This window comes from Mus pahari, chromosome 12, assembly GCF_900095145.1.
Source record: "Mus pahari chromosome 12, PAHARI_EIJ_v1.1, whole genome shotgun sequence".
In the NCBI taxonomy this organism is placed as follows: domain Eukaryota; kingdom Metazoa; phylum Chordata; class Mammalia; order Rodentia; family Muridae; genus Mus; species Mus pahari.
In genome coordinates this window covers 84,814,049-84,825,256 of record NC_034601.1, presented here as the reverse complement: position 1 = coordinate 84,825,256, position 11,208 = coordinate 84,814,049, and the positions used below count along the sequence as shown (strand labels likewise).

The 11,208-nt window shown below is 48.9% G+C and overlaps 1 protein-coding gene across 4 annotated transcripts in view; it reads right to left on the bottom strand.

The window, feature by feature from the left end:
* Dop1b (DOP1 leucine zipper like protein B) overlaps window positions 1–11,208 on the bottom strand; it is a 100,436-nt gene that overhangs the window by 33,373 nt on the left and 55,855 nt on the right. For all 4 annotated transcript variants that reach the window (XR_003844878.1, XR_003844879.1, XM_021209500.1 and 1 more), the window contains exons 17-21: window positions 10,506–10,606; window positions 9,745–9,935; window positions 4,745–6,377; window positions 3,925–4,036; window positions 2,230–2,418 (exon numbers count right to left, since the gene is read on the bottom strand). Coding sequence is in view for 2 of the 4 variants with exons in the window: in XM_021209500.1 (XP_021065159.1) it covers window positions 2,230–2,418; window positions 3,925–4,036; window positions 4,745–6,377; window positions 9,745–9,935; window positions 10,506–10,606 (2,226 nt within the window). In the remaining 2 variants the exon portion in view is untranslated. The remainder of the gene's footprint in view (window positions 1–2,229; window positions 2,419–3,924; window positions 4,037–4,744; window positions 6,378–9,744; window positions 9,936–10,505; window positions 10,607–11,208) is intronic.

Here is an 11,208-nt window from a genome sequence, read left to right as displayed (position 1 = left end):
AAAATTTTTTGTCTTATGGTCTGGAGAAAAGAAAAACAAGAAATAAATAAAAAAAAAAAAAAAAAAAAAAAAAAAAAAAAAAAAAAAGTCTTCACTCACCTGAGGCACACTCGGTCGACTTAGAATTACAGCAGTGTGCTTCGCAGCACTACTACGGGGACTGGGGCAGAGGAGGGGCTGAGTCTCCTCCCATGATCTGGACATAAGATGGCAGAGGGAAGGCACAGAGAGCAGCCAGGATGGGGACACAGCTAGGTGAGTTGCTTGACAGAGCCTTAAGATGATAAATATTACTGAGAGGTGATTAAAAATGACCACCGGTGTTTGTGTGTATACCTCTGTGTGCGCCTGTGTGTGTATATATCTGTGTGCACCTGCATATGTATGTATACCTGTCTGTGTAACTGTGTGTGTGTATACTTCTATGTGTACCACTGTGTAAACCTGTCTGTGTACTTGCATCTTTGTGTGTGCACGCCTGTGTGTGCATGTGTACCTGTGTATGTGCCTGTTGGTGTGCGTCCTTCTGCAGCACAGGAGCTGGAGTTCAGGGCTGGAGCATGCTTGTCCAGTGCTTTCCCACTGAACTTCACTGGCTACATGTCAGTCCCACAGAAATCCCACAGCCTAGTTGTACCTACAGCAGCAGGGAGAGGACTTAGAATCATTAGAAATGTTAATTTTCAAGTTCTAAAAGTACGCAGAACTTAACAAATTGTATTAGTTAAGCAATTCAGGATAAAGCTGGAACCTGGCCCTAGCCATCTCTATACGCTGCCTTTGGCTTCCCCGGATAACCAAGCAGCCATTTTCCCTGCCCCAAACACTCTGATCTGCTTCAGCCCTCCCACCATGGTCTCATTCCTGCCACTGTGCCCAGTACTGCACCCTCCCTGATGCCCAGGCAGTGTCCTGCAGCCACACGCTACTGCAGCATGCGGCTGTCCTCTTCTCACAGCTGCCCCTGCCATGAGGACAGTGGCTTTGCACGCAGGAGCACGAGCAGGGCCTGGTGCCTGGAGAGGCCATGAGCACTGTGTCCTCACACTCATGCTTCACAGTAGACGAAAAGCATTGTCTTTTATCAAAATGGCTTCATCTGTGCACAAGGCAGGAGAGCTTAGTAACAGGCTCTTCTTACAGATGGGGAAACTGAGGCCCAGACAGAACTTGTAGTGAAAATCATTTTGGGGGCTTGTTTAGATCAGCTTTCCATAAGCAGTGTAAGCTTGCATGGGTGTCTCTTTACACACATCTATTGGGTTCAATCTCCCTGCAGAGACCTGAGTATCTACTCACTAATGACAGAGCAAAGAAATGATGTCCAAGAGTTGGTTTAAAACAGAGTCTCACTATGTAGCCTGGACCTCACTCTGTAGACCAGGCTAAGCTTACTCTCATAGAGATCCACCTGCCTCTACCTCCGGAGTGCTCAGACTAACGATGTGTGCTACCACGCCCAGCTTATTCATTTTTTAAGAATTCAGTAACTCCAAATTTTATTTATAATTCATGAGTGGGATGTGATATGTGTGTGTGCACATGCGTGTGCCACAGTGCATGTGTGGAGGTCACAGGACACCCGCAGGCGTCAGTCCTTCCCTTCACCCTTTATGTGGGTTTGGAGAATCAGACTCTGGTCAACAATGTTTTTCAAGAAAGCTGAAAGCACTGTATTCCTCTGCTCTGTATAAACACAGAGGTTGTTGGTTTTTATGAGAAAGGGTCTCGTGTATCTGAAGCTACCTCTCAAGATGTAGCTCAAGATGGCTGCAAACCCAGTTTGCAGATGAGGCTAGTCCTGAACTCCTGATCTTCCTGATTTCACTTCTAACATGCTGAAAATGAAAATTGCAGGTCTGTGCCATCATATTTATCTTAAGGGGAGATTTTTCTGTCTGGTTTGGACTGTGGGTCCCATTAAGCATTCTTATTATTATTTGCATATATATTTCCATATGTGTACTTTTTTCTTTGTTTACCGAGGCAAGGACGATGTAGCCCTGACTGGCCTGGAACTCACTGTGCAGATTCATCTGATTTCCAATTTGTAGCAATTCTTTTGAGTGCTGGGAGTACAGGCCTATGCCCCCAAACCTGGCTTACAGAGCCCCGGGGAATGATGCACCAGAGAGAAAAGCAGCCGAGTGACGCTCAGCTGAGATCCCAGCACTCAGGAGGCTGCGCGGGTGCAGACACACAAACCAACAGACCCAAGAAAGGCCTCACCTTAGTGGTTTTAAAGTAAACGGAGGATGATCCTTTGGTGGATCCCAGGAGATCCACTGGTCTCTTCTGAGTTTCCTCCTTTCTGAGAACATTCCAGATAAGGGCCATGGTGTTCACTATTCGAGGCAGCTCTTCCAAAATGGCGTTCTTGGCATTTCTCAGGTTGATGGGATCGCTTACAGCAACAGTCTGAAAATTCAAATGGGTGCCTGATGCTCACTGCCCCAGCCAAGTCCCCTTTCCCCTGGGGATGGTGCTGCTGCTGGGATGTAGGGTGGGCCACTGCCCATGAGGCAGTCTGGAAGTGACATCTGTCCTGTATGTATCAATCCATTGCTTGAGACAGAGCTGATATGAAACTTCATGTTATAAACTTTTTTGAGATAGGGACTCTCTATTATGTAGTTTTAGCTGTCCTAGAACTCACTATGTACACCAGGCTAGCCTCGAACTCATAGAGATCCACCTGCCTCGGCCTCTGGAGGACTAGGAGTGAAGGTGTGGCCACTATGCCCAGTTTAAATAAACTTTTAAAAAAATCAACCAAAACAGTGGGTGTACTTTAAGATTCTGTTTTTTGTTTTGTTTTTTAAGAGAGGGTCTCATGTAGTCCAAACTGGTCTCAAACTTTCTACTTAACTTAGCCAGAGATGACCCTGAAGTCGGCTCCTCTTCCCTCCACCACAGGCATGCACCACCAGGCCTAGCTTTGGTCCTAAGACTTAGCTAGACACGGTGAGCAGCCACCTCAGATTTCACGACATCAGGAGGTTAAAAAAAAAAAATCACTTAGACTAAGATGAGTTCAGGGCAAGGGATGGTTTAATGAGCAAGAAGCGTGTTTGTGTGCAAGTATGAGGACATGTGTCAAATCCCTAGCATCCACTAAAAAGTTAGGCATAGCTTTGTGTGTTTGTACCTTCAGTACTGGAGAGGAACAGGCAGATCCTGGGAGCTCACCAGCCAGCTGGCCAGACTAGCCAAAGCAGACAGCTTCTGGCTCAATGAGACCTTGTCTTAAGGCAAAAAGGTAGAGAGCGATAGAGGAAGAACTGAAATCTTCCTCTGGTCTCCATATGCATGCACACAGGCTTACGAATGTGCCTGTGTGTACAGCAGACACACAGATGCACACACACACATACACAGACACACACACAAACAGACACGCAGACACACACAAACACACACACACAGACGCGCACAGATACACACAACACACACACACAACACAAACACACACACACACACACACACACACACACACACACACACACACACACACACACAAATTAAGCAAACCTAAAATCAATCATTCTGCTTTCTACCTTACCATATTGCCAGCTGATGGAGCAGTGGGCAAAGGCTGAAGGAAATCACCGACATCTGCTTCTTGTGTATACACACCTATGTTTGTGTACACATTTGAATATCTCGCATATATTTGCATACTACACACATGTGAACTCATATATTTATATTCTCATTTGCAGCTCACATATATTTGCATGACATTTGCATCATTATATACTTAGCACAGTCATAGCCCAGGAAAGACTCTAGGAGGAAATGTACCTCAGACTCTAGGAGGAAATGTGCCTCAGACTCTAGGAGGAAATGTNCCTCAGACTCTAGGAGGAAATGTGCCTCAGACTCTAGGAGGAAATGTACCTCAGACTCTAGGAGGAAATGTACCTTTTTATGTTGGGTAGGCTGTTCCAAAAGACAAAAATGGCTAATGGTTGTAAGACCTTCCAGAAGAGTGAGCGGGTAATCTGGAGAAATGTTTTCCTTCTTTGAGGTTGTGCTGTGGAGAAGAAATGAGAAACTGTTAAATAAAATAATGGGGGGTGGGGGTGATGACCTGAGTTTGTCCCGGAACCAACTTAGAAGAAAAGATCAGCATCCCAACTTGTCATTTAAAACACACATGCACACACGCACGTGCACACACACACTGGTATTAGAATATTTAAAAAACAAGAAATTGGTTTTGAGAATTTGAAAGAACGTAGGCCATGAAGGTGGCAGTCTGACATGTAAACACAGCACAGAGATTCGCTGCGTTTGACTGACTGGGCTCCCAAAAGCACAGGCATTTTGGGTGCTGCTTTATGTTATAAAATCACTACTGAAAAATGGTTTAAGGTGTTTTAGAGTTACTCTAAAGCTGATTCTGGTTTTGTTTATCTCTATTTTGCAAAGCTAACAGAGTTAACTGGCTGGCACCTCTGAGAAGGCCTGGGTCGCTGTGTGGATTTATTTACACAGGGTATCAATTAGCACAGAGCTCATCCAGTATGTACTGTGTATGTAAGGCCATCCAGATGGACCCACGGGTTTATAAACGCTAGCAGGAGAGACATGTGGGTTAAAGCCAAAGGATGCAGACAGGTACACTCCTGCTGATGACAGTCCCCAGCCTTCTGAGGGGTTTGATTATCTTTCAATTAGTAGCCTTGGCAAGAGACATTAATTACAAAATCTGCTGATAAGAGCATCAAGTTCAGCATACCTGATGGTGAACTTGACAGATTCACTTTCATACTGCTTGACCAGGTCGTCCAAATTTTTGCAAATCTGGATAACAAAGGGTGTCACTGTCCAGCCCAGAGACTTTCCAAAGTATGGCAAGGAATGTGTGACCAGGCTCACCCAGGCAGGGTGCATGCCGTAGCCATAGGCGGGCTGCAGCCCTCTCACCACAGCTGAGACCAGAAGGCCCTGGGAGGTGAGGGGGTGGGGCTGCACATACTGCATGGCACCGATGGCCTGCTGGAAGTTAAGAGCCCTCTGCCACTCTCGGGATAGGGCTGGCTGACTCTCCGCCTCCTCCTGACCCTGGCCCAGGTGGTGTTCCAGGACGATGAGGGCTTGCAGCAGCTTGAGCAGCTCAATCTGCAGTGGGTGCTCACTCCAGATCTGGTCCTGCCCCAGATTGATGAGGCTCTCCTCAAAGAGGCTGTCCTCCATAAGGACCCTGCTGCCCCGGTCAGCAGTGTCCAGGCCGTAGCGCTTCTGGCTGGTGTACATGGACGCGGACAGCGAGAGCAGAACAAACTCCTGGACCTTGCACCTCTGCAGCAGGCTGTGGATGAATTCCACATTCTTCCCTTCTGACGACTTGGCCATGGAGATCAGCTGTGTCGTTATTCTAATGAGAACCTCCACACTCTTGACCTGTACATCCCGGTTGCCAAGGACGTCCCTGTGACAAACCTTCAAGTAGCAGGGGTAGTAGGACCGGAGGAAGCTCAGGCAGAGGTAGGTAAGGAGTTCGATGAGCAGGGAGTGGGGGCAGACATTGGGGGCCTGGGTCTGCAGCTTGCCATAAAAGCTCTGGCCAATGAGGGCCTCCTGGTGGCGTGCGAGGAGGTTGGAGATGAGGTTGAGGTGCGCAGTGGAGCTGGTGTCTATGCCCGTCCTGGACACAGCCTCAATGAACTCCTTGGGGTTGGTCTTAAGCACAGCCTCCAGCACTGAGAAGGCGTACAGGACCCTCTGGGAGTCGTAGGGCTGCAGGTAGAGCAGGATGTGTTTGAACAAGGCCTCGACTGTCTCCTGCTTCTCCCTCTGCTGCTTCAACAGCCTCGACGTGGTGATGGCCTGGAGCTCCACGTCAGCCTCCTCATCACTGGAAAATGACTCGGAAGCCTGCGTCTTGTCTGAGTCTGCTCGCACCAGGCTTAACCTGGCATTGGACCTGGGGCTTTCTGGCTGGAAGGCTGCCAGCAAGGCTGCTCGCTTGGAGTATGCCCTGCCCCCGATGGGGATAGGAGCACAGCAGTTCTCCTCATGGCTCAGGTCCTGCAGGTCATGGGAGGGAGATGAGAAAGTGGATGTGTTCTCACTGTCAGTGTGGCTAGAGCTTGTGTCTGCAGACTCCGTGTGCTCATTGCTATCCCCGCCACCAGAGGGCGTCCTGTCTGGAAGGTCCACGTAGTAGGGCAGGTCTTCCTCGCTCAGATCACTGCTTGGTGGGCATTTCTCTGGTTCTTTCTCTACTTCAGCCCAGATGGCTTCTCGATCCACGGTGGTGAACTGTCCTCGAGGCAGATGTTCCTCTGGGGTACCCTCCTGAAGCTCAGATTCACCACATGCCTCTTTGTACGTGGGCTTCTTCTTGTTAAACCAACGGTGTAAGTCCTCTGGAAATCACAAAATGACAAAGGACTTTAGACCAGAATTGCTAGAGATGACAAATTAGCTCTGAGGTGATCTTTGGCTTAAAGGAGACAATGCCCACTGGAACTGCATCAAGTCATGGGCAAAACAGAGATGCAGCATTGTAAATATGTCCTTTAGCTGGGAGGGGCATCTCAGTTGGGAGAGTGTCAAGTTAGAGTGCAGAAGGCCCTGGGGTTGATCCCCAGCACCGCATAAGCTTGGTGTTGGCACACATGGGCACCCCGGCTCTTAGGACTATCCAGGGATTGTGAGCATTAGTTACACTTTGGGAAAATATATGTGATTTTTCCCCTAGGAATTCCCTCTTCGGAAATGCATTCCACAGAAACATCAGCAGGTTTCAAAGCTGTGAGGATGGGGCATGCACTAGAACAGTATGTGGGGAATATGGGGACTGTGCCCTAGAACCACAGAAAGGATGCAGGAATGGTGAGGTGCATGCCTGCAACAGACACGCTGCTGGGCTGTAAAGCATGTGTCAGTGCCCATGAATATGAGGTATGTACAGGAGAAAAGAGAGGGAACATCCAGATACACAACTGCTGCAGACAAGGTGCCCACTGGAGAAAGTGCCCAGTTCACACAGCATCTGCCACCCACCAGCAGTGCCCAGCTCACCTGATGACACTGTGGGGACCTCCGTGTAATACCTTTACTTCTGAATTTTTTGGAGGATTTTTTCTTTTCTTTTCTTTTTTTTTCCGCACCATGTATGTGTGCATTCATGGTGTTTCTGCATGTGTATATGCACTGTACGCTCAGATGTGTGTGGGTACATGTGTGTGCATGTGTGGAGGCCTGAGGCTGGTGTCTCAGCTCAGCACTCTCACATATGGCTAGTCTCCCTAGGCAGCTTGCTCCAGGGACTGTCTTCTCAGTGCTGTCACCCCGTTGGCATTCCTGTGCCAGCTCACTTTGCTTTTGTTATCATTTTAAACAGGAACTTGCTAAATGGTCCAGACAGTCTCAAGGTGATGCTCCTCCTGTCCAAGCCTACCGAGTGCTGGAATTACAGGTGTGAGCTCCTATGCCCAGCCACTTCCTAAATTTTAAAATAGACACAGTAACACTTCTGCAATAAGAAAATATAAGCACTTTTAAATATCAACTCTCTTTTAAATTTGATTTACATTGGTGTTTTGCCTCCATGTATGTCTGTGTGAGGATATCAGATCCCATGGAACTGGAATTACAGACATTTTGAACTGCCATGTGGGTGCTGGGACTTAAACCTGGGTCCTTGAGAAGGGCAACCGGTGCTCTCAACCCGAGTCATCTCTCCAGCCCATCAATTCTCTTTTTAAAAGAGGTGAAAATCCAAAGATTTTGATACTATAAAAATTCTTGGTAAAGAAGCTTTCAACAAGTCTATGCAGGGTGAGGAGAGGAAGGAACAGTGGAAACCAGAGACAGACGGACAGCCTGCAAGCCAGGGACGGACGGATAGCCTGCATGCCAGGGACGGACGGACAGCCTGCAAGCCAGGGATGGATGGACAGCCTGCAAGCCAGAGACAGACAGCCTGCAAGCCAGAGACAGACAGGCAGCCTGCAAGCCAGAGACAGACGGACAGCCTGCAAGCCAGGGACAGCCAGCCTGAGAGCGCACAGTCCACAGCAGCACAGACATGGCAGGGCAGGCAGCCCTCACTTTCCTCATTCTCTTGTACTGCCAGGGAGCAGCTGCACTGGCACCAGGAAGGAAACAGGAAGTAATGAGGCAGTGGGGAGACAGAATCCAAAGAACCACACAGTGGGGCATTTTTTTTTTTTTAAGGGAAAAAGAGGAGGGGGCGGGAGCTGGCTGGTAGGACACTTGCTTGCCACAAAGCCTGATGGCTTGAGTTCTAGCCTTGGAACCTGTACAGTGAGAGAGGAAGGCCCTCTGCCCAGGTGTCATGGCACACATGTGCCCATACAGTATATGTGTGTGTGTGTGTGTGTGTGTGTGTGTGTGTGCACGCACACATCTGCACAGGTATCATGGCATGCATGTGCTCATACAGTATGTGTGTGTGTGGCACATATATGCACAGGTGTCATGGCACACATGTGCCCATATGTGTGTGTGTGTATGTGGGGCACACATCTGCACAGGTATCATGGCATGCATGTGTCCATACAGTATGTGTGTGTGGGGCACACATCTGCACAGGTGTCATGTCATGCATGTGCCCATACAGTATGTGTGTGTGGGAGCACACATCTGCACAGGTGTCATGGCATACATGTGCCCATACAGTATATGTGTGTGGTGGGGCACACATCTGCACAGGTGTCATGTCATGCATGTGCCCATACAGTATGAGTGTGTGTGGCATACATCTAATCTCACACACATACATGTAAAACAAAAGACAAAAGAAATACTAAAGTGTAGAGCTGCCATGTAGAGCGTTATGAAGAAGGTGTGCAGTTCTCTAATCATCCCTTTCATAGGATGTGGAATAAATTCAGTCTCAAGAAGGCAGTTCGCTTTCCCCAGCAGGTTCGGGAAGACCCTGCAGAGACTTGTTTCCTTTCCCTCCACCCACCTCAGGGTGGCACTGTTCCTCTCCATAAGACTAGGACAAGCATAAAGGACAACTGACCAGATTCCATAGGAGTGGGACATTTTTAGTCACTGGAAACTATCCCAGACGAGGGGTACAAATCTATGCAGAGAGGCTTCGGGAACCTCCAATAACAATGGTGCTTACACACGACACCACCCCTCTGCTAGGCAAGGGACACTGATAAAGGTGTTCTACTGTGCACTAGTGACACACATGGATTGTTTTCTCCTGTGCTTATTAAAATGCAGGCTACTAATGTGAAAAAAATGTATCACAAGTTCCCATCTTGACAGGATGCAGTGTGTTTTTTTTAAATGTGCATTTATACCACATTTAAACGAACCACTCACATAACTCACCTCACCATCTCTTTTATAGTGACAACATTGAGGATCTACTCCCACAGAGATGAAGGAAGAACAGAGGTGGCTTCAGAGGCCGGGTGAGGAAGGCAAGGGGCCATGCTGGCCAGAGGCATTAGACTCTTATCTAAGGGGGTGAGTTTTTAGTGCCCGTTGCACAGCAAGGTTACCACAGCTAATAATATATGTTGCATGATTCAAATATTTCCTCTCAGTAAGAAAGCACTGACTTTTCAGTGAAAACAGCAACCCACACCTACTGGTCCAAAGGGCTAATTCCTGTGGTACTTAAAACATGAATGGCCCATTAGCTTCCAAGGCACAACCACTCGTGTGAGCAGTGTGCACCCACAGCAGTGTGCTGCAGCGCCTGTTGCCTCCCCTGCCCCCCAGGACTGTGAGGCTGCTCACCAGCTGAGTTCTCCTGCTTGAGACACTGGATGGACGTCCTCTGGGTTTTGGGCTGGAGCAACAGCAGGAGCATGGGTTCGAGGATGCGGGCCACATCCCCGAGGGAGAGCGCTCGCACCAGCCAGCCCTGGGCTGCTGCACTGATAGCACCATCTGTGCAAGCCAGGCTATCCAGGACGACAAACAAGGACCTGTGGGGAGAGATGCCACCAAGTCCCCACTCTGCTGCTCCTGCAAGCCAGGCACCATGGCCTGCAGTGAGCTCCTGTTGATGAATGAGACACCCCAGTGAGCTTTACCATGCGGCCTTACACACCAAGTGAGTGACAGGCTGTGTGCCTGACTTCGTGGCTATGCCTTTAGAGACACAATGGGCACATGGCAAGGACAAAGCAGAGTCTAATACACCAAAGAACACATCTTATGCATGCAGGTGCTGATGCAGCAAGTGAAACCGGGCGTGGGTGGCCTGAGGTCTGGTCTAGGCTTATCCCCCTGGGTGTCCTCTCATGGGGGCAAACTGCAAAGCCTCACAGGGATTCTGAGGAGGGTGGGCTCCCTCATCCCCACCACAGGAGTCTCATACTGGGCTACGTGTAGTCAGAGGACTGTGGGTACCCTGTCCTGTGCAGCATGGACTCCCACGCATGATCCTGCTGGTGGCTTCACTGCTCCTCCCTCTGAAGCCTAATGCATGTCTAGGGGTCTCTGCAGTGCTCCCCTGGCTAAGGGTGGTGGGTCACAATGAAGAACTGCCTTACCTGTCAAAGGAGCGGTTGTGGGACGTCACACGACTACCCTGGATTTCTCGTGTCAGGTGCCAGATCACGGAAAACCTAAACAGAGCTTCCAACCTTGTTCCCTTGATTAAGAAATAAATGGAGGAACTTGGTTTCACCCTAATTCTGTGGAAGTCACCATAAGGCTTCTGTCTTGTTTTCTTTTTTTTTCTGGTATGAGTGGTTAAGCCCTTGAACATGCCAAGCAGCTGCTCCACCCCACCCTCCCGCCCTCTTTTAACCCTGCTTGCTTATTTATTTATAAATAATTCTGACACAAGGTCTCACTAAGCTGTGCAGGCTGGTCTTGAGCCTGGAATCCTCCTGCCCCAGCCTCCCATGAAGGAATCACACTCCTGTCACAGCAGGCTCAGCTCCAAGTGTCATTTAAATAACGAGCACAGGGCCAGAGAGATGGTTCTGGGGGTAAAAAGTGCTCACAGCCAAGCCTGGTAGCATGAGTTCAATCTTGGGAATCCACAAGGGTAGGAGAAAACTGCCTCCTCCAAGTTGTCCTTTGACCTCCACACAGGTGTTGGGACGGACACACACACACACAGAGTATACATACATACATACATGCATACAAGCAAAACACACATAAAAATAAATCTTTTTAAAAAGGACTTGGGCCGGGCCTGGTGGCGCAGGCCTTTAATCCCAGCACTCGGGAGGCAGAGGCAGG